Genomic DNA, 25,779 nt, shown 5'->3' with positions numbered 1-25,779 from the left:
CATTCTGTTATAATTTTTTTCTTTAAAGTTCGTATCCTGAAATTAGATATTTCGATTTGAAACCAATACACATTCTTAGTTTGGGAAGATATTTTATTGTAAAATTTTAACACTGTTTAAAGCTCTCACCTAAAACTACAATAACTTTCATTTGGAAACCCTAAATATATTCGACAATGAATAAATACGACTAAAATCACCTAAATTCTACCACAAACCCTAGCGCTATTTGAAACAACATGCAAGGAATGAGATGAAAATTGATATCTCGTTAAATCAATCAATTGACAGTTAAATTCTTTTACGGAAATAATATCATTGTAACCGTTCAATTACGGCTTTGGTACGAAGATATCGCAGATTAATTTTGGTTCAATCGAGCATTAGCGTTTACATGATATTTTTGGCCTTATGACACAATTTTTCCACACATCATTTGAGTTCGCGTGCGATTTTGTACTTTCCGACAATCCGAGATTCTTTGGAGATATGCTCTGCTCCTCCACCCACGTGCTTAAATGTGATCATTCAATTTTTTGTAGCAATTGACTGAAACGTACGGAACGCCCAGTTCGAAGTCATTTCGGGGCCAATACTTGAGCTCCGGTCTGCTTTCTGGCCGTTCATCATTGACGAAAAAGTACGCAAACAGCACGCAGGCCGGGTATGCTGAAATGAAGATCAGTATATGCCAAAATCCGTGTAGGTAGGGAAAACTTAAGCGAGACCACGCATCACAGAACATTCGATCGTTTATCCAGCAAACGATTGCAATCAGCAGAACTGTGGTATTACGAACACCCAGCCGGTACACGCGTTGGTCCTCAACACTAAAAACCAAAACAAAAAAAGGATTTTGATGCGTTAATATGCCAACATTGCATCTAGCAGTCTCACATTTGTAACTCCTTGTAGACCAGATAAGTTGCTGGAATTGCCAACAGCATTAGTGCGAATGCATTTATAGCTGGATAACAAACCGATAAAGCAGTTGCCGCAAGCGAGAACACGCTCATCGAGATGCAGAAGCGTTTCCTAAAAGTAACGATACAGATCTTTAGAACAAACAAAAAACAATCCTCTTAGTCCAAAGCGAGTTGCAGCAATACCTCGAATGTTTAAAAATACGCGGAAAATGTCGTCGAGGACAAAACAGGCTAAGCGTTGCCATGAAAACCCACAAAATTGTCAATTCGTCCAGAAGTTGACCAAGCAGACTCAGGGTGGCATGGAAGTAAGCGGAACTCAATCCGACGATAATCAATAGGATCCATATCATGTGTATTGCCGGTTGGATGAATTTACCATAATCTTTGAACAGGTAAATCAAAAATGGAGGTCCAACAAGAAAAAGGATATTGCTTATCTGTGAATTGAATACAAAAGTTTACGATTAGAAGACATTGAATTTACGTGCACATGATATCATTTTTTTTGTATAATTATATGCAAAACAGTTGGCAGTTTTCAATAGTTTATTCCAAATCATGTTTTATGTTTGCAAAATTCAATCTTTTGCCAGAAGCACACATAATTGTCAATAAGCCAATATTTCAATTATGTAAGCAAGAACATTTTACGACCAATTTTTCACCGAAAAAAAAATTCTACCATACTTGAAAATTGTTCCGATGGATTAAATTACTTAAAATCGAAAGAAATGCCAGCATACCGTGTTCACAAACTCTGCAATGTCCGGTGATATCAAATAATTCCCTTCACACCAGTCCACCGGGGAACTGCCACGCTCCAGATGAGCCCAAGTCATTCTAATAGAGCCACTTTATCTTCGATGTGAAATCTGCAACAAAGTAATTAGAACATGTTCTCACGGTCATCTCATTGCATCTTTCGTGTATAAGAAAGGTTAAACGTCGAAACTGCTGTTTTCATCTGCACCTGCTACATATCAGCGAAAGAAAACGTAAAAGAACTAATGCGAAGGTGTAAACCGATAACAAACGATTAAAATTTTGTTTCGTAATCTTGAACCCTATCACTGCACTGCGTATCAGGTCAAGGATAGAAAGACTATCTCGAATATTACCTAAAATTCAGAAATCTACTAGATTTCGATTCTGATTTTTAAATAGCTCAACTTTTTGAAACACAGTAATTATCCTCAATTTACTTTCAATAATGAACTGGTTTATTGAGAGCACACAAACGCAATTACAAAACTATTACTGCTTTGAATGTCGACCGTAAAGTATTCTGATCCCTTCAAACTACTGACGTGAAAAAAAATAAAGAAAAGCCCTTTAAATATGTTTTCTATGCTAGACAGTCATGAGCTAATCATGAGGAATTCTAGTATATAACTAGAGTTCGCGATGAATGAAATTGTTTACATCGCCAATACCCTATGAAATTTGTCGACCCGTATCGGTCCGATCATCGGCCCGATTATCGGACCGATTGAGCACGATATGGGGCCGATCGTAGCGCTTCCATCGACCCGTCATCGGACAATTCTGCACCATTTGCATCAACCGCGTCGATATAAAAAAGTTTTATGGTTACATTATGTATCGCTATAGGAACAGAGCGAGGGAACATCAAACAAGGTATTATCGAGCCGACGACTCCCCGATAGGGTGTGAAATACATTCTTTTGTTTCGATCATAGAGGCTTTAACCTTAAGGTCATTCGCCTCTTAGGGCCAGAAAAACTCTGACTCTATATTCGGGGTTGGAAATCCAACCCCGATATATCCCATCTCCTGAGTATCAGACATCCGCTCTCTGCTTTGGTATTTTTTCACTCTTTTGTTCTAGCGATACACTCTGTAAGCTCGAAACGCAATCAAAAGCTTTCTTGCACGATGCGCCCGATGTTCGGATTTACTGGGTACTAATAATTCTGTAACACGCTGTCTGAAAATTGCTTAATATAAAGTTAAACAATTGAAGAATCTAATCATCCTCACCCCACATTATCGAAATTACGGAATGCGCAATGAATTCTTACTCGAGTGCATGATTTTTCAGTGCTCAATCGGTTTAAGTGCTAGAATTTTCACCTGAGTTGGCTACTCGATCAACCCGATTAACAGTGACATTATAAATGTCATTGAATATTCGCTCATTTTATGAATGCTGACTAAGATAGGTCGTTTTGTTATTTTTCCAGCGGATTTCAACAGTTTATGTTCTTCTTCTTCTTCTTCTTCTTCACTTCTGGTGGCGTCACCTCACTTGAGATGACGCCGATTGATGGCAAAGCGATTTACCTATATTGCCAGTTAGTTTTCGTTTATAGTCCAATGGACTTTCTTTTCACTGGACTACAAGTGAAATCCTTGCTATGTGACAACGTGGAGTAACCGAAGTACGGATGAAAATCCTTTCTTTCTCGCGAAATACTCGTATTTTCACCGCACTAACACGATACTACGTATTCACTCGTTGAGGGTTTCACAGGAAGTAAACAGTTTATGTTCGAATTATAAGAAGAACTGGTTATTTACTAGTTCTGTATATCCGAAAAACATGAAGATTTAAATTTGTATATTCAGTTATATAATGTTTTCATTTAAAAATAAACTGAAAATCAGCACGAAAACGTGAAAAATCGGGAAAGAAGAAGAAGACGAATTGACAATTCAGTCCGCATCTTCTCACTCAATTCCGACAGAATTCCGAGTCAACCGGTTGTAGGCGAAATTCATTCGGAATCGGTTGAATTCCACATGAAATTCCGAATGAAAATTTCTCGCCGATTCGGAATTGATTCGGAATCCTTTCGGATCTGATAATGTGGGCAGTTGTAGCAAATACAAATTATAATACGGAACACTTCGACAAATTTTCGAGGACACATTTTACAATATGCGGTACACTGTCAAGGGTACACTGTTATAGTATGTTCACATTAGCGCTGATATCAAGTGATATACGGATATACTTGATATCCGATGATATCATGTACGATATCACTTGATATCCCATACAATTTGATGTCAACGCGTATTATCATTTTGGCATGATATCATGTACGATATCATGTCGAGTTGTCAAAAATCGCAACTAGCAACACGGATAATGGCATTGAACGCACTCATTTATGAACGTCACTTCGAGAGTGACAATAAACAATCATTATAATTTCGAATTTTTCAACGAATACTGGCGTTCGGAGACCATAAAATGCAAGACTTCAATTATTGATTTAATTTTAATAGAGAAAGGTAATATTATTGATCTTATTTCCAATGAGAACATTCAATATGACAACTTGATTGTCAAACGATATCATTTCGATCATATGTGAACACTTCGACATGATATGCATATCATCTCGGTATATCAAGTGATATCAGCGCTAATGTGAACATGGTATTAGACTGACAATGTACTTTATCGTATTTCCATAAAACTAGCAACGCTGAATGGTAAAAATCAGTTCACCATAGTAACTGTTTATTACAATGAAAAGTACGAAAACAAGCGAATCGGTTACCACCCGAGAGTGGGACATTTCAGCGGTACGCCGTGTTGGTCGTTCGAATGTTTTAGTAATATCCTTTAGGAAAATTGAGTGCGCATCGCATAGTGTGATGGAGCAAAATACAAACAGTTCAATTTGAAAATTTTGGATTTATTATGTCTTATGATGCATTTGATGAGTGAGTATTTCCGAATTTCAAAAAGCATTCACATTAGAATTTAAATAATTATTTTTTTCATTGTATGCAGATTTAGCTGCCTCGAAGGTTGTGATCAATTTAACGCAGGAATTGCTCGTTTGTGCGAAGTCCAGTTTTTCGGAACCACCTCTACCGGCGTTTGTAGCGAAGAAGACTTTTACAGATCCGCCGCTGGAACCGTTTTTCGTAGAGATCATTTGTCAGTGTCGGAATCAGATTCTGACAACATGTCAAATATTAAAATTTCTCAGATTGATAATACTGTTATGTAAGTTATGTGACGCTTGTGAATTTTGACGGCCTAAAAGATTTACTCATTTTGAATTTCGAGTAGGACACTCGGTGGTCGAATAGCCAACGGACCGGCGGATGCCACGCATCTTGTTATGACACGAGTAACATTGGTTAGTGTTCGATACTGCTTATCTAGGATATGGATTACTAAAAGTGTCGGTGCATGGTTTTTCTTATGTGAAGGATGTGGATGATACCTTTTAGTGTAAACCGTACAATGTTCTCGAATCAACCAACCGGAATTTTTCTTCAATTCTCTTCAGGTGAAGCTATCCATTCGGAATGTAATATAAATAATTTAACTGAGTGAGAGAAAACAGCATGTTCGGCCAAGAAGATCCGGAAAACGAAGCTAGATAAACCCGAAATACATCGTGATTATAAGTTGTACGGAATGTCAAATCTTTATACAACCATTTATTGAAAAAAATTGTAACATGCATACCTTGCTACTTCACTAAGCGTTTGTTTCGTAATATATACATTGATGCCGGGCGAACGAAAGTATTCTAAGTTATTTACGTTCACTGATTCTATCAACATAAATGAAATAAAATGTTTAAAGCGATAATATGTTTGCGTAGTACATAAATCTTCCGAAATACGTTGCAAATGAATTTATTAGCAAATATAGAATTTACTCCGGAACTGTTTCATTTACTTCGAAACTCTTGTGATTATCGATCAGTATAAATAAAAAGACTACAGACTATCTAGCATGGCAAAACATACGGCGTCATAATCCTTTAAATTCGCTTTAATTAGTAGTCTGCCATGTTACGATGGAATTACGTGATTGTCGATGTTGAAAACTTTTCAATTGCTAAATACTGTTATTCAGAATGTAATATACGGCATCAGAAAAACAACAAACAACTTAGTCTCATATCGTAGCAACGTCGATGTTGCGTTCCCGAATAAAAAATATTGTAGAAAAACAATACGATTAGCTGTTACAAAACCCTCCACAATTTTGATTTGACCATTGAAAAATATTTTAATGAATTGTTATACACTATTCAATTAATTGTGAACATGCTTTTTACAATCGAATGTATAGGTTGTTAAGTATCGTAACAATTCAAATCATACAAATTTTTCATGCATGTTTTCTTGTAAAACAATTAAATGTACAGTTTGCATATCGTTTGAAACACCACGTGTACAATAAATTCAACTGTGGAATCGAAGAAACAATATATTGAATCGTTGGAAATGAAAAAAATCTTGTCAAGATACAATAAAATGTATTGTAACCAATAGATCTAAATGTGAATTAATTGTTTATGTTGTAAAATTAATGGTATATTTTTTTACGGGTTGCCAGATATGTTTTATTTCTACCATTTTAACCTGTCTGTTTGAAACCAAGGGATGGGCTAGGCCAACTTATGTGTTAGGTGAACCAAAAACATTCGATGCATTTGTATGGGACTTAGGGGTATTATTATTTGTATTTGGTTGTAGTTCAATTATTATTTCAAAAAAAAAAAAATAAGCGTAGAATCGCTACATGCGTCGTTACTATGACAATGTTTGTTTATGTAGAAGTAAGCTGCAATATGAAAGAAATCGCGGTGTTTTATCAAGTATATCTTGAAACTTGAGAAATCAATTAAATTATTACTAAAAATATATTTATTTTGTTATAATCTTATTTTACGAAGCATTAAAGTGAAAGAAAGTAACAAAATATTTTGTGTGATATGTTTACATACACTCAGAAAAAGATAACAGTAACCGCAACCTGTTCCTCATGGTCATTTTAACTATGCACTCAAATAATAGTAACGACTATGTCAGATTATTCACCATCTGTATTGTAATAAGGTATAGAACAACAAATCTACTACTTGACTACACTATTTGTCTTTAAGACTTTTCTGGCGTGGTAATTCTGACAATCATTAAATTAAGAACGAAAAAGTCCTATGACAATTACAAGTAAGGTGAAATTGAACTTTCGGTCACCATAAAGTCGAAAAGTGATATAGTTATGACTACCGTGTGAGTAAGTTCTTCTTCAGAATATAATAATGCTTCCATGAATAAACATATAGTCGTCCCGGGTTGGCGGTTCAATGCATAGGACGTTGGTCTTACAAGCCAGTTGTATGTTCGAGCCCCGACCTGGAAGGATTCTTAGTATCAGTAGGATCCATAGTACTAGCCATGCAATGATTCTGTACACTAAGAATCGGCTGCGAAGTCTTTTGAAACAGAAAGGCCAAATTCCACAAAAGGAATGTAATGCCAGGACTTTGCTTTTTTATGAATAAAATATAGTTGGATAGATATTAATGGATCATATCAACATAATTTATGTAGAAAGAACATCGTCGTATGGTGTTTTTCAACCGACTATGTGTTTTCTTAGTGCGACTATACAAATTGTCAATCAACCCGTCTGCTTTTTTTAGAGTCACATACAATTTCATTACAGCGGCAGATTTCATATTCCAACGACGAAATTAAGATATCTTGTATTAGTGTTTAATTTTGTAATAAACATGGAGAACTCGATTCGGAGCATCGTAAATTTGCAGAGGTATGCGTTAAGTTTCTGTGTAAATACTTCTATTAGTAATTTTTATATAACGTTTTTTCTACACTTTTTTAGGAACTATATTATTCCCCAGGAAATTCGCTGGTAAAAAACCCGAACAATTTCATAACAGAAACATAAAAATGTTAAAGAGAGCAACGAGTTGATGATTTTGAATGCCTACAAGCGTTAAAAAACAAGCTCTTGCGCTAACTAGTGAAGGTAAATTTATCATCATAGAAAAGTTGAAAGTAACGAATATTCAATATCAAAATCATTAGCTAGAAGTCGCTCGTTTCATTGCTGAAAAAAATGCGCAGAATCAGAAATACTATACATAAATTTATAAAATTTTATAGATAATGTTTATATATAATGTTAAATCAGTGAAAAATAAAGCAGGTTTTGATGTATTCTTGTTACATATGCATTGAAATTTCAATATATATAAAATTTGAAAAAATTTTGCATGTTCGAATGACCTTCACCAATGTCAATTTAACCAGATTTCCGTGTTTCAAAAGAACCAGAAGTGAAATGTCAAAAATACCATGGCACTACCCGTAAAAAAATATACCATTAATTTTACAACATAAACAATTAATTCACATTTAGATCTATTGGTTACAATACATTTTATTGTATCTTGACAAGATTTTTTTCATTTCCAACGATTCAATATATTGTTTCTTCGATTCCACAGTTGAATTTATTGTACACGTGGTGTTTCAAACGATATGCAAACTGTACATTTAATTGTTTTACAAGAAAACATGCATGAAAAATTTGTATGATTTGAATTGTTACGATACTTAACAACCTATACATTCGATTGTAAAAAGCATGTTCACAATTAATTGAATAGTGTATAACAATTCATTAAAATATTTTTCAATGGTCAAATCAAAATTGTGGAGGGTTTTGTAACAGCTAATCGTATTGTTTTTCTACAATATTTTTTATTCGGGTAGTTAAAACAATAAGTACAATGTAAAAATAAGATGCTTTCACAGTTATACTAAAGTGCTAAACATTCCAATTGAAGTAGTTATTCATACCATATACAGTTCAATATTACTATTCTAGAGCCAAAACCATTCATAGTAAAAGCAAATACAAATTATAATACGGAATACTTCGACAAATTTTCAAGGACACATTTTGCATCGTGCGGTACACTGTCATGATACACTGTCAGAGTGACAATGTACTTTAACGAGTTTTCTATAAAACTAGCAACACTGAAGGATAAGAACAAGTTCACCATAGTTACTGTTTATTAATAAATAAACAAACAGTTTTTATCTGATAATCAAGATCACAAGCAAAATGTAAGTTAAACAATCTAGAATGGTTAGGCCACCATGAATGTATTGATATTTGTAGATTCGTGGGTGTTTGTGTTCATTTTTCATCTTTTGTGCTAGTGCCGGTGATATTTAGACTGATTGTTGCAGTTTAATACAGCAACGATAAACATAAACAAACAAGTTTGTTTTGCACCGTAGCAACTAGCATAAAGCGTTGCCAGAAACGATCTTCTTCCTCATTTTCAGACTATCGCAATGAAAGGGAGTAATTTGCTAGGCTTACTTGTTCAGGCTGTGAACCAAACATTGGCGGTTCGTTGGTATGGGACTTAGGGGTATTATTATTTGTATTTGGTAAAAGTGTGCTGGCATATTGTTAACATCATCTGATTTTATTGTTTACTGAAAACCACTATACTCGTATAGTTAAACTAACATTCCATATGGTAGCTGTTACCATCTTATTTTTCTGAGTGTAGATTTACTACCTTCCAAGCTTGTATTGTTGCTATGATATTTTACCGTCATTTTCGAATGTTTATCGACGCTTATTAACGAAGGGTCAACAAAATTACACTATTATAGATTCACTGGTTCACGATTACTGATCCGATATTTTTCGATGGATCGTATGGGGCATTGTAATCTTGAGTTTATCTTTGATTGAGTGACAATGTGCTAATAACTCTAATGTTAGTTTTCTTGAACGAGCGTGTACGTGTAACGTCCATAACATCTCTGGCAGCACTGACCACAACCGATGACAGCCATGGTTGCTGGCCATCATCAGCTCGTGTAAAATTTCATAATTTAATACCAGCAATAGTTTTTCGTTCTTTTCCTCGTTTATCCAACGCTTTCTTCATATTTTTTGTCTCAGGTAAGCCATCAATTGAATATTCCATAAATTTATTTCAAATAAAGCAGAATAATCGAAAAGATTTTGCATGGCGAGTTTCGCAATATTGTGCTTCTGGTAGCTATAACGCGTTGACTGAGCCCCAGTACGTAACGCTGATAGCAATAAAAGTGAAGCTATATTCCGACGAAATTCAGCAAACACCGTTTTCGGTATCTAGTTTGAATTACGAAATGATAAGCCCATACCGATTTCTGTTCCACAATGCGCTCATTGTTTTGACATCTTTTCTGATTTTCAGGGCCAATAACACAAAACCACTGACAGGTGTGTCCGGAAACACCGGCAATACCCCCTTGCGGGGCTCAACAATCTGTGTGCTCTTCCCGCGAAGTAGTGAAAAAGACAAATTGACTGGCCACCATTAGAGTAGAAACGAAACCGTCCACCGAAGAAAATGGCGAGTGGTGGAGAGGGCCCTTCATCCTCTAGGTCGAATCAAACAGAAGGGCATAACACCTTCGAGGATTTTATTTCGCAGTTCAACGCACGAGCCTCACTTCAAGGAGGAACATCAAACGGAGGTGCTTCTTTCGGATATGGATCGTCGATGGAAGCAAGCTGGTCTGATGGGTCTTCCGTTTTGAAACCAACTGCGGCGGAATTTTTTCCTCGTTGGCAGCGCCAGGATGATGGTAATTCTGTTAATAACAGTGAGGGTAGCGAGCAGCCTCACGGAGGAAGAGTATCAGGAGCCATTCGAAAACAATACGATGGTGGACAGAAGTGGGGCAACCGGAGAAATAATCGCAACGGTGATAGGCAGGGATTTGCAAGAAATCGTGAACGCAACAACGGCGGGGAGGAGAGAAATTTTGATGGTGAGGAAAAACGATTTTTCGATGGTCCTCAACATTTTCCTAGGGAAAATCGAAGACCACAGCAACATCAACACCAACAGCCAAATGGAAGATGGAAGGGAAATGTTGGAGGTCGATTCCGTGGCAATACACGTGGAGAAAGGAACGATCAGGACAGATTCACAACTCAAGCAAACGGAAGCAAAGAAACCGAACCGAAGTACGAACGAAAGCAAAATGGATATCAAAAAAACCGTGCCCGCCTAGAGAAGTTGGAGGCCAAAATCACTTCCAAGTGTTCACAGCGTGAGAAACTTATCCGAGAGTTGGACTCTTCCAAATTGGAGTGTCTTGTGTGTTGCGATTTGGTGTGGCCGAACCAATCCATTTGGTCATGTCCCAACTGCTATCACATTCTGCACCTCAATTGTACCACTAAGTGGGCGAGTAGCTCAAAATCGGACGATGGTTGGCGTTGTCCAGCTTGTCAGAATATTTCCAAAAAAATCCCCCGGGAATATTATTGTTTTTGTGGTAAACAGAAAAATCCTCAGTACAATAGGAATGACGTAGCGCATTCCTGTGGTGAGCTCTGCGGTCGTGAGGAGCTTTGCGATCATGCCTGCACTTTGCTGTGCCATCCAGGGCCTTGTCCTCCGTGCCAGGCGTTAGTCCAGCGGCAGTGCGGTTGTGGTAGAGAATCTAAACCGATGCAGTGTAGCCAGAAGGACGAGTTCTTCTGTCAGGCCATCTGTGACAAGGCACTGAACTGTAATGTGCATGCCTGTCAACAGCAGTGTCACAGTGGCGAATGTCAACAATGCGACAGAACCGTCGAGCATCGATGCTTTTGTGAAAAAGAGAAGAAAAACGTCACTTGCACGGTTGACCATTTGGACAATACCCGCTTTTGTTGCGGTGCAAGTTGTGATGCGCAGCTCAATTGTGGTAATCATAAATGTGTCAAAATTTGTCATGCCGGACCATGCGGTGAATGTGAACTATCTCCTACTTTGATAACGTCCTGTCCCTGCGGAAGACAAGCCGTTGTTAGTGGGGAAAGAGAATCTTGTCTGGATCCCATTCCGGTGTGCAAAGGAGTATGCGCCAAACAGTTGGTTTGTGGTAATCCAGGTTCACATCACGTGTGTTCCGCACGGTGCCATCTCGGGGACTGTCCCCCTTGTAACAAATCTACGGTTGTGAAATGTCGTTGCGGTCACATGGACCAACAGATCAAATGTAAACAATTGAAAACTCGCGCCGATGATGCCAGATGCAAAAAGCGCTGCACAAAAATGCGAAGCTGTGCCAAACACCGTTGCAATCAGGAATGTTGCATCGATTACGATCACACTTGTCCGAAAACTTGCTCCCAGATGTTGTCCTGTGGTCGCCATCGTTGCGACAAACCATGCCACAAGGGCTCCTGTCAGACCTGTCACCGTGTTTCCTTCGACGAACTAACCTGTGAATGTGGATCGAGCGTCATCTTCCCACCAGTGCCTTGCGGAACGAAGAAACCACTCTGTGATAAGCCCTGCTTACGACGGCATCCATGTTCTCATCCGGTACTGCACAACTGCCACTCCGATCCGGAATGTCCACCGTGCGTCGTGCTGACCACCCAGCACTGTTACGGCAAACATGAACAGCGTAAAACAATTCCCTGCTATCAGAACTCATTCAGCTGTGGGCTTCCGTGCGCCAAGCCACTGCCATGCGGTCGACATAAATGCATCAAACCGTGTCACGAAAATCAATGCTTTGCCGAGGGAGAAATTTGCAAACAGCACTGCACCATGGCTCGGACCACCTGCTCACATCAGTGTAAGGCACCGTGTCACGACGGCGAATGTCCCCAGGATTTGCCGTGCAAGGAAGTAGTCGAGGTGACATGCGAGTGTGGAAATCGCAAACAGAACCGGACCTGTCACGATTTCAGCAAAGAATATCGTCGGATCACGTCGGCCCAACTGGCATCGTCCATGCAGGAAATGCAACGGGGCGGGTCGGTTGAACTGAGCGATATTCTCGGGCCAGTCAAAGCGAAGAACAACAAAACGTAAGTGTATGCAAAAGAAAATAGTTCTGCCATTCATCTAATTTCTAACATATCCACTGGCATTTTCTGATCATTTTCCTAACCAGCTTGGAATGTAACGATGAGTGCCGCACCCTGGAACGAAACCGGCGGCTTGCCATCGGTCTACAGATTCGCAATCCCGATTTGTCATCCAAGCTTCAACCGAACTATTCGGACTTTCTGAAAACGTACGCCAAGAAGGACCCCACTTTGATAAAAATGATTCACGAAAAGCTAACCGAACTGGTCAAACTGGCCAAGGAAAGCAAAAAGTCCCGTAGCCACTCGTTCCCGGTGATGAACCGCGACAAACGAAACGTGGTACATGAGATGTGTCGAATGTTTGGCGTCGAATCAGTCGCGTACGATGCCGAACCGAATCGGAACGTTGTCGCTACTGCGGATCGTTTTTCGGTAAGTCAAATCAGTACCAACCACGGAATATCAAAATGAATTGATCCATTGATTGTTTTCGTTTGTTTTTTTTTGCAGTCGTGGCTGCCCAGCATGAGCCTACTGGAAGTCATTCAACGTGAAAATGGCCAACGACGTGTTATTTTGCCGAATTTGAACGCTTGGGGAAGAACGGGAAGCAGCACCAAATGATCGATTGTTGTGTTTTGTTTAAGTTTTCCCTTTTTTCTTTCTTTTGCTTTGCTACCCAGCTATTCATCGCTTATCAATAGGCACGTCGATTGCCCAAGTAACGCTTTATCTATTTTTTACAATGATCCCACTTTCAACAGGGTAAAAAATGTCAATTGTATGCAGTATAGCATCATAACGATAAATTCCAAATTCGAAAATTATCACTACAATTTCTACATTATACAGGTCATTCCGGGTAAAGTTTGAGTGTTTTTCCTTAAATCTCGAAAGAAATCCTGCCGAATTCCGGTCTCTCGGGTGATTTGTGCAAGTTCGATTTGACATTGTAAATTGTACATCGAACAGCCAAGCCCCCCGCTTGAATGTAATGTTTGCATCAAATGGATGCGAATCGTAACGTAAAGAATACAATTGTTGACTTCAGACAGTGCAAAATTCGGGCCCTTATTACCGGTATCACTACACGGTGAAAACCAAGTGAAGTGATTGTGACCCATATTATCAGTATCACTTCACGGTGAAAATCGTGTGAAGTGAATGTAAATCTTTATTACGGAAGTCGCTTCAGAGACAAAAGTAATTACTTGGATGCACTAGATGTCATTATGAACATCACGTCACCAACATTTTGTTGAAAAAATAAGTTTTTTTCACTACAGTGATCACTTCACTATGCGTGATACTGGTAATAGGGAAAATCAAGTGAAGTGACATGTAAGTGAAGTGAATGTGAAAGTGGAAGTGAGAACGGTAATAAGGGCCTCGATCTTCGATACGAGAACTTGAAGGTTTGCTTAAGGAGCAAATGCATCTTGACATTAAACGTGTGCATTTACTTCAATGCAGTAAGGCCAATAATGTTGTTTATATCCAGTTCTATAAAGAGTTGGATGCATCTCAATTCGCTAAAGACAATAATCTTGTGCACTATATGGAGCATGAAAATATCAAGTACTACATTCCAGTATATATGGAAGATAGTGCTATAGAAATGCGTGTTCGTGATCTTCCCTCAGGCGTCACCGATTCATATATTCGCAAAACTATGTCCCAATACGGAGAGATTCTCTCTATCGAAAAGGAAAAGTGGAAGAATTTTTTCCCTGGAATTGTAAATGGCTTACGTTTGTTACGCATGCGCTTGAAGAGGCCTATACATTCTTATGTGACTTTCGGTCAAGATACAAGAATTCCGTGCAAATCACTTGTTACCTATGACAATCAGATGGCCACATGTCAATATTGCCAAAAAGCTGTTCACTACGGTGAGCCATGTGATAAACTGGACAAGGAAACAACTACACCAAAGGACAACGGTGCTTCTTTCACACCAACCCCAATACACCTGTGACAGCCACCAATCCTCGCAGGAGGGAAATGGAAGCTCCTCTCCCTAGAAAAAAGGGTGACAACGAGATCCGACAAGGATCAGCCCCATGTGGTTGTTCGATCCCTTGATGTGGAACAAGGCAACCAACATTTTTAATGATTTACAATCAAACGTCACACTTTTGAATCCGCAATTGCACGAGAGTCTGTTTAGATTGATCTTGATTAGGAATCAACACCGAAAATTGTTTGTTTTATAGCCGACGAAATTACACCAATATCCCAAATGTATGCAATTATATCTTTATACATACTTGCGATACGGATTTTGATATTTAAGCCACAGACTAACAGACATGACAGTATGAGTAAATTCTTATAAAAATAATTTTTCGTTATGCACTAGTTCCACCTATATTGTACTGCGCGAACTATTTACTATCTGTACACCCCTTGTGTTATGTACAAGTTTTTTTTACTAGTTGGTTTCCCCTCGTTTGTCAACACCGATCAGCTGCTTGCAGGGATGCCTGATTTCATCAAAATATTTGAAAATGAATCGTCACAATAAATTATTGGATAACGTTGATAATATATTTAATTTTTTCGCGATGTTGGAAGGTAACCATTTATTTGACTCAACGTTGTTCATCTAGACTATTTTTATTGTGTTGGTAGTTTTCACCCGAAATTAAGTGGCGGCAGACCAGAAGCAAGTAAATATTGTAACAAAACGGGTTCGATTTTGTATTGCGTTGGAGGATGAGAAGTAGGCACAATTATGTGTATAGTTTTGGCAATATGTATTAAATCTGTATCCTGCATGAAATTCGCATGGACGTATACAAATCAATACATTACAGGTAATTCTGTATGAATGGCAACTCTGTTGGTAAATGAAAAAAATAAACAAAGTCTAGATGACAGACAGGATGTTTTTGATAGAGTAACGTGGCGCCATCATGACACATGTGAGTACTGTCCCAAATAAAGGAATATTCGAAATGACCGTTAAAATGATTGAAGAATCTAATTTGAGTGTCCTGTCTGTTAGTCTGTGTTTAAGCTTCTCTTCGCCAAGCCTGTGTTCAAGTTTTGTATGCAAGCAGTTATTTTAAAAGAGTTAAGTTTCTCTACCATTCTGCGATTTCAGTTGAAGTGATGAACTTTTTCTCATTATCAATCGAGTTCATCTTATATAAATTAGAAATTATTCTTAAGCACTCAGGTAGTTGTCAATTTCTCAGGCGAAACGACATAACATAGAATTCCATCCGAGCTTGCATGACACAAGATCAGAACATACCAATTAAAGCTTCAAATCGTTTAATGGCACTTTTTATCTTGCTGTCTAGCAACAACCTACCTCTTGCATACTACGCGTAGCACTGAAACGTTAGCTATAATTTTGCTTCTATTTATAGATTCGCGTGCTTCCACCAGCTTCGTTTTTGCATCTATTGACCAATCAAAGCGATGCTTTCCCTTTGATATATCGCTTACTCCTTCAAAACCTTCGTCTATGACAGGGAAATCCGATATGCCGGAGATTTTTAGCAGACAAAATAGGACACTGCTCGCTACTAATCAAAATTTCAATCATTTATAATTGAAAATACGTGGCTTGATACATTCAAACCGAATCTTAGAAATATTTCCAATCAAATAATGAAATAATATTAATAATTGATACAAAATATACTGAGCTGTAAGTGTTTAGAACCTAACCACATTTCTACGTGTATTTTTTCTTGAGTTTCTAATTTGCACCCCTATATAGAAAACAAAGATGTGTTCCACATCAACAAAAAAATTGATAATATGCATTATTTGTTTGATTTGTCACTATTTTCTTTTTGTATAACATCAAGTTGATCGCCACACGACAAAAGGGCCTGATTGCAAATGACAGTCACCCCTATTCTGCAATCCGACGGATTTGTGATACGAACGAATCTACACTTTCGTTCGAGTTCGAATTTTGCATTCTTTATTCCGTATGACTTCCCACTTAGAAAAAAACGTTCAACGGTGGTCCTTCATTGGTCCAATACGTTGGATCATTGGTCCAATGAAAGTCCAATCAATCGTTCAACGGGAGGCCAACACGGGACCTTCGTTTACCGATTTTGAAACAGACCGTTGAACCGAATGCCATTTTTTTCGTTCAACAAACCCGGCAGACAGAGGTCCATTGTTGATAGAGATGGTCGGGTATAGAAATTCTTATACCCGAACCCGACCCGTACCCGATCAATAAACAATAAAAAAAATTACCCGTACCCGACCCGAATGAATACACTGATAAAAATTTGTGCGATCGATTCATATGTAAGAAACACTTCAATTTAATATGCATTTTAATTTCAATACATAACCAAAGCGATTTGCTTTAGGATTTCATGTGCAAATTCATTAAAATGCAAGATGAGATTATTTTTCACTTAGCTTTGATGTGTTTTTCTTTTGGATGGGATGTGTTTTGTTATTAAATCGAACTACATATTTTAAACACTTCATTTTCTAGAGGAAATGAGTACAGCACAAATGTATGTGCAAAACAATTGATTCGGTCAACTTTGTTTCAATTGAAATCTATATGAAAAACAATGTGACATTCATATGAAATTCATATAGAATCTAGAGGTAACGATATATCTTATCATTTTGATGTGCGTTTCAGGTAAATGTTACATGATTTCCCCTAAATATCAACAGGTTTCACACTCATTTTATGAATTAAGTGTATGTTTTCATGAATTTCATGTGTTCTACAAGTAGTGATAGTTCAGATGCTTTGCACATGATGCTAGCGTGCAAATTATTTTCAGTGTAGTAAAAATTTTACCAAAATTCAGGATGGAAAAAATAAAGTGTTTTAGATAGCGAGCCGTATCAGGCTCTAGTTAGTAAGTAAAATATATTAAAATGCTTGTTTACATTTAAACATATAAATACACTGTGAAGCATGAATAGATTTCCAATGTTTTTGGTACTTTATACTCATTTACAAACAAAATTAACAAAAGAGAGTAATATCTACTCAAATTTTTCGAGAAGCATATTTACCCATAGTGTCGTTATACCCGTTGTATTCAATTTTGGGTAGGTATGGTTTTTACGAAACAGTGGTTTTTACAACCATTGAACTTCTGTGCCACCTCCGGTGGAACCCTCAAAACACGGTGAAAATTTGAATATTTCGCGAGAAAAGATTTTCACCCGTACTTTTGCGACACGTTGTCACGCATTGAGATTTTCACTTGTAGTCCAGTGAAAAGAAACGAAAATTAACTGGCAATATAGCCCAACTTGCTGTGCCATCAATCGGTGTCATTTCAAGTGAGGTGACACCATTCAGAAGTGAAGAATAAGAACTTCTACGCAGATTTTCTGAAATAAATGTTCATGTTTTTATGGTTAGAATCCTAATGATTTATATGAAAATTTTGAAAATCTCCAACTAATATTTAAAATAACAGTTTTCTATTATTTGAATGTGATATGAGTACTACACTACATTATATATATATGAATCAAATAATTTTTACTAGATTAAACAGCTTTAAAATGGCAGTCCATTAAAACCTACGTGAAAAGTAGGGTCTGACCCAAGGGGAGGACGCTTAGAACAATGTGCCAATCACACATTAACACAATGCGTTGGTGCATTTATCAATATTGGCACTTTCGTTGTCATACAGTTGCACAGTTGCGGCACACAAAGGGCTCAGTTTTGACAAGTAGCTGTTTCATGGGGCATAGCATGGCACACTTATACTCACAGTATATCACGTGTTTTTTTAGAGGCGCAATACAGTTTGTGTTATGCGACTCTCCCCTTGGTCTGACCGTAACATCTTATGCCGTTTTCGTTTATTGATCAGAGCAGCCCGAAAGCTGACCCAGAGTCGCCCAAACAACGTTTGATATGTTTGTTTTAGCAACCTGAGGTCGCTCTAGATCGGACTCCAATCGCGTAGTTTCGCTCTGAAAATTTTCTCGGGTCGCACCTCACATCCATGCAAGTTTGTTTATTTTTTCTTTTTTTCATGAGTTGCTTAGGGCGCGTACCACGTGTTCGTTTTACTCGGAGTCAGACTCGCCCGCGTCTAGGTTCAAAAACGAAAGCGGTATTAGAGCTAAGGTAAACGAAAACGGTATTAGGCTAAGTTTATTTTTCGGAACAACTGTTTTGCAATAAAAAATTCTCGTCAACGTGTTAACATATTTATGTGAAGTAGAAATGGTCGGGTAATCGATCAGAAAAAAAATTTACCCGTACCCGAGTGAGCAGTAAATGTTTTTACCCGACCCGACCCGTAACCGAGTGAGCTGTAAATTTTTTTACCCGTACCCGACCCGTACCCGATTGAAAATAAAAATTTTTACCCGTACCCGACCAAAAACCGTCGGATACGGGTACGGGTTTGGTTTCGGGTAAAATACCCGAGACCCGACCATCTCTAATTGTAGAGCCATTTTTAACATGGGGAGTTGGATTTACATTCTACATTGCGTTTATTTACATTCTACATTGCTTTATAAATAGTAGCCATGGTAGCTGTTATTGAAAATCAATTATTTAATAACTTGTGTTGCCAATTTAAATATTTAAACGGTGATTTCATTTTGACATTACGAGTTACTGAGGGGTACTTAAATTTGCGATACAGTTTTGATATACGAGTGGCAGGTCGTGTCGTCGATTAAGTGTTACCTTTACATAGAAAGAAAATTTGTTGTTATTCTACGTGAAGTAGAAGTATTTTGCAGGTATGTATTGTTAGTTTAAACAAATAAGTGGAAAAACTTCAGAAATTCTACAGTAAAACTAGGACTAGTTTTACTGTAGAATTTCTGAAGTTTTTCCACTTATTTGTTTAAACTAACAATACATACCTGCAAAATACTTCTACTTCACGTAGAATAACAACAAATTTTCTTTCTATGTAAAGGTAACACTTAATCGACGACACGACCTGCCACTCGTATATCAAAACTGTATCGCAAATTTAAGTACCCCTCAGTAACTCGTAATGTCAAAATGAAATCACCGTTTAAATATTTAAATTGGCAACACAAGTCATTAAATTATTGATTTTCAATAACAGCTACCATGGCTACTATTTATAAAGCAATGTAGAATGTAAATAAACGTGAAAGTGATGTGGTTAATGTTACGGGGATTAATCCGAAGTACTCCGTCCGACCGAAGTTGGTTTTCTATTTGGGGACACCAGTAAGGCCAAACTAAACTTGGTGGCATTCCTGGAACTGGTAGCGGATATGATGAAATATGAATATGAATATGATAATGACGCAGATATATCCCAGTGCTTGATTGAAGCAAAGATCATGTAAAAAATTGAACTATTCTGAACAACATTACTTGAATAGTATGATCAGATTATTAGAGTTACACTAAATCAGAACATGGGTGTAAATATTGGTATAAACTTTATGTTGTAACTAACATGACTCATGTTGAGTAAATATACATTCCCAATTTCATATATAATCGTGATTTTCCAAAAAAATTTAATCGTTCTGGTATAATAATACCAACTGAAAACTAGTTATTTCATGTTAAATATTTAAACAAACGAATACATTTTATTACATGTAAAGGGCAATTAACAATCTTAGGAAAATGGCCATTTTGCACAACGCAAAAGTAATTTTCTTCGCTGTCGTTGAGCGAAAATTTAAAAAGAACTATTAGTTTGTTGAGTGTATCTTTTTAATTAAACTAATCGTCGTTGTGCAGAGTGCAAATTGAGAAACAAAATTTGATTGTATAGAGAAATGTATTGAAGACTTTACTTTGTATCTGTAGTGACCTTTAAGTATTTCATTTTAGGCGGGTGATCGATCTTTCAGCTTAGTAACAGAACTCTGGACCGGTCAGCATTACTACTCTTCCATCGGCTAAAAATCAGTAGTAACGAAGAGAATATCCCACCAGTTGTACTGATCTGTAGAATTTAAATCCTGAGTACAAGGCACTGGTGCGACTTATGTAGCATTCGTGAAAATGGGCTTGTGGTAGTTTGATGTACATCTTTCGCCTAGATGCAAATTTGGAATCTTTCAGATCCGCTACGTGGATTCTACCGATTAAAAATTAGTTGAATTTTCGATTCAATCTCTGTCCAACCAGACTTAACGTACCTGATACAAGCCCTTTCCGATATTCCGGGATCTCTTTTTTCAAATTGTTTCTTTATTTATTCTAGGGTCCCTTGGTGACTAGCTCGTAGCAACTTAAACAGTGTTGCTCAATAAGATTATTTTTAACATTATCAAGGGGTCGTTAAATTTTTGGTAACTGGCGGTAAATCATCAACGGACAATTTTATTGCTAATTTTTCTTCGGAGTGCCTGGTCGTGTCGTCGACTTAATTTTCACCCTTTTTTTGCAAGATAAAAAACGGCCTGCTGAGAGGGATATTTGTTGCTTATGCCCCGTTTACATTTCTGCTGGCTGCCAGCATGCTGGTGTCAGTGTACTGCCCTCTTAGGAAAAAAACGTTCAACGGTGGTTCTTCGTTGGTCTAATACTTTGGATCATTGGACCACAGTTGAACGTTTTTTCCTAAGAGAGCAGTACACTGACACCAGCATGCTGGCAGCCAGCAGAAGTGTAAACAGGGCATTACGGAAAAGTTCAGCAACATATTATGCAAAATTTCGGCAATAAAATGCACTTTATCGAGATATCAGAACTTTACAATAACGACTCTCGGCAATGAGCATGTGAATTACTGAACAATCAGCGGGAGTTCGTGCTGCCGATCTAATTCGGCATTTCATTATGCCGAGCTCGAGAATCGGTTTTAAGTGTGTACATACACACTCATACATTTTGCGTGTTCGACGAACTGAGTCGAACGATATGACACTCGGCGCTCTGTTCAAAAGTCGGTTTTCGCCGTGATTGCGTGACATTTAAATTGCGACAAACAAAAGTATGTGCCGGAGGCCTGGAATAACACTTGTTGCTTTCCTCAAGCAACACAATTGGCACAGTACCGCTCTTCATTTCAAGTAATAAGAGACGTGCTGCGACATGACATAATATAACCGATGCTAAAGGAATATAGACCTATAGAACACTAAATACAGCTTCTTTGGAGTCATTTGGAGTGCATTTGATTTGCCATTTCAAAATTTACTTAATTTACTCATAATTTAGAAAGCTCATAACTCAGTGATCTGTAGAAGGATTTTATACAATCTAACTACCAATAAATTCGATATTTTTCAACTTAAACATGCATTGCGACAGCATTGAAATGTTTCAATAGTACACTATGGAAAAACCTGTCTGATTTGACCCATGCCAATCTGAACGCATTCTGAGGAGAACAAAATATCCTTTGCTGTACAACTGCAACGGTATACTTCCTATACTTTCGTTGTGTGTTATCATATTTGATATTGAACTTATTATTATATGTTTCATATAACCCACTTTTAACCTGTTGATATCGTGCTTTATAGGGACAGAGTTCGAGTCTAACCATTGTTATTCGTATTCACGTCAATCCAGTTATGTCTCGCCTTTTTTTAAGTCACCGCAGACTTGCCTTTCCATTGGGTACATTTTCGAACACCTGTGTGCCTATGAGCAACTGCTGAGTCGAGTTGTTTCCTGAATGAAAACAGATTACTTTATTTGTTCCATCTTACATCTATATGTACACTTTTCCTATTCTATTACTGCACTTCAAATCTCCAAAAAGGACAGACAAATATGCTAATTTTACCGGGTACTTTACCTTTATCTATGTACATCTCAATAGAGACCAATTGAAGTGGGTTTTTCCATTGAGAGAAGATACAATATATATTTATTACCTGTCTTTACTGCGCAGTGATTTTGATGTCTAGACGCTACATCCTAACTAAACATTTTCTAACTCAGCCTATTCTTTTAAGATCGGCCTAATTTTCCGATCTTAGTTGTCTTGTTAGCCCCTTTTTTCCAAAAATATTATAAAATGAATTGAGCGTTCGCGACAGTACACCTGATTCAAGCACTGAAAAAATGTCTACTACACGTCTGCTTTAGTTGAAGATTTTCATTATTATTCGTGCCAACTCTATGGTCTGCCGTCTCGTAGAAGATGTACTACTTGAGTATTTTTCTCAATCAGAACAATTGTGCGCGATTCCCGAGTATCTTCTGGGTCTGACAATGATTAGAGCAGCGTCTAGTACGAGGAAAAAATGGCTTTTGTTTTCCTGTCATCATTTAACCAAAGATCCTACCAGTATCTGTAGTTAATTTTCATGAAACTCAATCGTGATCCAGCTAGATCCAATTTGAACTATAGACCGAGAAAATGAATATCAATAAATAAAGCAATTTTGAATGCTTGTTTCTCCTAGAAATATTTCATCGAAAATTTGATTTGCATGGTTTGAACGAACAAAAATAAAACATAGATCTCTCTGGGTTACTTCTGAATATGATGAAATGGTGTTTGAAAATAGCCGAAATAAAAATTTCCTGGTCTTCTCTGGTAAAAGTAAGAGTGCACAGAAAAAAAGTTAGCGAATTTTGTCATTTTACTGAAAAAAAACGGCCTTTTCGTTTAAAGAAGTGTACCATAATTTATTCGATAAGAGCATAGTTATGCATATATTCTTGTTGTCAATCTTCAACGGACTACGATAACGAATTCCTTCTGATAAGTAATCGTTCCGTTGGTAAATGTAAAGTTGCACATTTATATTAAAACCATAATTTCAACTTTCAAAATACACTCATTGTCGGTCTGTCCAATACTTCAAATGTACGTTTATTTACTTCTTGTTGTAACCCAACCGATCAAACACGCTTCCGGAGGAACTTCCAGAAGAGGTTTTCGCTGGATACCTATTTGAAGATACACCCGGTCTTTTCAGATTCAACTTTGCCATCTTTGAGTCCAAATCGAATCGGCTGCGTTGGAACGGTGCTGGCCTGTCGCCGTCTCTATTATGCGGCGGAACTCTTTGTGTGTTTAAATTCAATCGGTGTTTGATGGGCGTTTCCCGCCGCAGAAGCATGGCATCAGACTTCATTTTCGATCGCATGAGGGATGACGGAGACAATGTGCTCACGTTACCCACGGGTGATCTTTGCGGTTTCATAGAGATCGTTTTCTTTGGCCCACGCAATGGCGATATCAGTTGTTTCTTGTTCGGCGAATTACCCAGCCGTGCTCGAACAGGAACTTCTCGCTCGTTGAAACGCAATCGCGGTCCGGATTTTATAAACGGTCTGGTTGGTGGACGGGGAGCGATTTCTAGAATTTCATCTTCCTCGGAAAATGACACAGTCTTTTGCGCTTCGTTTGTTTCCATGCGATCAAAACTATGCCGGCGTTTTGGGGGAGTTTCCCCGAAATCTTCGTCGTCGGAAACTATAACCGCTTTGGCCGGAATTTTTCTCACTAAAATCAGTTTTTGATCGCTCGTAGTAACTTTGCGGTCGATATGCATCTAAAGAAAATCTTATTTTAAATATCTTATCGTAACGGACAAAGAAAATTTTACATACCGCTTTGATCGACGAATTTTTAAGTATCCCAGCAGGTCCATCCAAAATGCTTCGTTTACCTTTTCCTCCTAGCCGGGAAAATATCGAGCTAGAGCTTTTTATCATCGGTTCCATACGTTTGAGCGCAACTTTGGAGGCAAATTTTGAAGGTAACGCACAAGTATCAACTCCAATCACATCATCATCCTCCACATCTGAATCATGCGAAAGCCGTTTGAAAACGCCCGATTTCTTACTCAGATTACCGACGGTCGATAGAAGAGGAATCTTTTTTTGTGATGAATCATTGACACTTCGACCACTGCTTGATTCTCTCTCTGTTCCAGGCAGCGTTATGCGGTGCTCTGGTAACACACGCCGAGATTTGTTTGGAAGTGACACTGCGGAGCTCGGACCTAAAATTAATGTTTCAATCATCGGGAACTTATACATGCTACTATGTTAATAATACTAACGAGAAACAACCGATTTTGGTATGGAGCTCTGAGTAGCTGGAACCGCAGCAACCGGCACTGGTAGGTTTCCGTGATCTCCTTCACCCGGTGATGATAATACTCTGTCTCGAGCGCTCTGCTCGTTGACATGTTTCGAGTGACGAAGAATCGCGATAATATCACCCATAGTTGTGATACCCATTTCCCGCAGATACTCTTTGTTGAGATCGGTCAACATATCCATCTGTATGCGATTCTCGACAAAAACATGAGCATATCCAGCTGCTGCTTGGGAGGGTATCCCAGCATTCGAAAAAAACTTCACCCATGATGCTGGTGACGATAAAAGCCATACATGGACAAGAAAATGCAACATTAAACGCTATATACAATTCAGGTAATATTATTAATAGCACTTACCAGCGCTAGCTGTAGGCATTTTCACCCAAAATGCCACTTACTGTATACACAAATTTTGCTCAAGAAATCTATAAAAATTTCAAACTAAAGAACGAAGAATCAAAAGGTTTATTTTGATATTAATATCAAAATTTTAATAATTTTTCAAGCGCTGATTTGTACTGTAAACGTCAGAGTACAGCCGAGCCCTTTCACGCACACAACCAACTAAATGTCAGCGGTTTATGTTATTTGCACGCTGTCAGAAAATTGCCCAACATTACTTACTTCTTACCCAATTGAGCAATTTAATCTCTCGGTAACGTACTGCCCATACTCGCATATTAGTCCCATATCGATTTTCGCCATTTTGAGTTAGCTTGAGGAATGAAATCTATCCTCAATATATTCTTAGAAATTGCAATAAAAGTTGAGGGTTGGTTCAGTAAAATGTGAAAAAAAAATATCAACTCATGTCTGTCCCATATGCAAGGCATGTCAGTCCCATGCAGTGCAAATTTAAATAATTTCATTTGCTGCAATATTGTAATAGAAAAGATGTATTACCAATAGTCTTTTTCTCGACATGTCGATTTTTCCTATGGGCCTGATATGCAGGGATTCCAGGTCATTTTTTCAAAAATCTGTGATTAAACCAAAAACCTGTCTGTGAAAATCTGTGCCCGATAATAGCAGATCAAAATCAATATTGTGAACAAAAAAAAGGTCTCACTACCAACACGCTCTGTACCTTTTTCCTTGTACGCTCTGTACTTTTTGGTGCTAAACTGTGCTCGATTCCAAAAATCTGTGATTTTTTCCAGAATCTGTGAAAATCAGTGATCATTTTCA

The 25,779-nt window shown here is 37.8% G+C and overlaps 4 protein-coding genes across 6 annotated transcripts; 2 read left to right on the top strand and 2 right to left on the bottom strand.

Moving 5' to 3' along the window:
- Nucleotides 1-78: 78 nt before the first annotated feature.
- LOC131430518 (alkaline ceramidase) lies at nt 79-2,247 on the bottom strand. Of its 2 annotated transcripts, none has more exons than XM_058595569.1 (5): nt 2,048-2,247; nt 1,673-1,801; nt 1,110-1,366; nt 898-1,035; nt 79-830 (listed from the first exon to the last, which is right to left on the bottom strand). In XM_058595569.1, the coding sequence occupies exons 2-5, from the start codon at nt 1,766-1,768 to the stop codon at nt 515-517; spliced, it is 807 nt and encodes a 268-aa protein (XP_058451552.1). In that variant the 5' UTR covers nt 1,769-1,801; nt 2,048-2,247; the 3' UTR covers nt 79-514. The 2 variants fall into 2 exon arrangements, with proteins under 2 accessions (XP_058451552.1, XP_058451553.1); XM_058595570.1 differs by lacking the exon at nt 2,048-2,247 and adding an exon at nt 1,900-2,005.
- Nucleotides 2,248-4,414: 2,167 nt separating this feature from the next.
- On the top strand, nt 4,415-5,434 carry LOC131427207 (uncharacterized). Of its 2 annotated transcripts, none has more exons than XR_009229248.1 (4): nt 4,415-4,628; nt 4,699-4,917; nt 4,984-5,148; nt 5,207-5,434. XR_009229248.1 is itself a non-coding variant. In XM_058590193.1 (4 exons), exons 1-4 carry the CDS (start codon nt 4,606-4,608, stop codon nt 5,234-5,236), a joined length of 342 nt encoding a protein of 113 aa, XP_058446176.1. In that variant the 5' UTR covers nt 4,415-4,605; the 3' UTR covers nt 5,237-5,434. The 2 variants fall into 2 exon arrangements, 1 of the variants encoding a protein (XP_058446176.1); XM_058590193.1 differs by having other exon boundaries at nt 4,984-5,053.
- A 4,107-nt stretch (nt 5,435-9,541) lies between these two features.
- LOC131430516 (protein shuttle craft) lies at nt 9,542-13,452 on the top strand. Its single transcript, XM_058595567.1, has 4 exons — nt 9,542-9,678; nt 9,959-12,582; nt 12,669-13,017; nt 13,096-13,452. The coding sequence occupies exons 2-4, from the start codon at nt 10,115-10,117 to the stop codon at nt 13,207-13,209; spliced, it is 2,931 nt and encodes a 976-aa protein (XP_058451550.1). The 5' UTR covers nt 9,542-9,678; nt 9,959-10,114; the 3' UTR covers nt 13,210-13,452.
- Nucleotides 13,453-23,163: 9,711 nt separating this feature from the next.
- Nucleotides 23,164-25,141, bottom strand: LOC131430515 (uncharacterized protein C19orf47). Its single transcript, XM_058595566.1, has 4 exons — nt 24,949-25,141; nt 24,550-24,861; nt 24,095-24,489; nt 23,164-24,036 (listed from the first exon to the last, which is right to left on the bottom strand). The coding sequence occupies exons 1-4, from the start codon at nt 24,965-24,967 to the stop codon at nt 23,356-23,358; spliced, it is 1,407 nt and encodes a 468-aa protein (XP_058451549.1). The 5' UTR covers nt 24,968-25,141; the 3' UTR covers nt 23,164-23,355.
- Between the last annotated feature and the right edge of the window lie 638 nt (nt 25,142-25,779).

Source organism: Malaya genurostris, chromosome 2 (assembly GCF_030247185.1).
Source record: "Malaya genurostris strain Urasoe2022 chromosome 2, Malgen_1.1, whole genome shotgun sequence".
Classification (NCBI taxonomy): Eukaryota; Metazoa; Arthropoda; class Insecta; order Diptera; family Culicidae; genus Malaya; species Malaya genurostris.
This window is presented reverse-complemented; position numbering and strand designations above follow the sequence as displayed.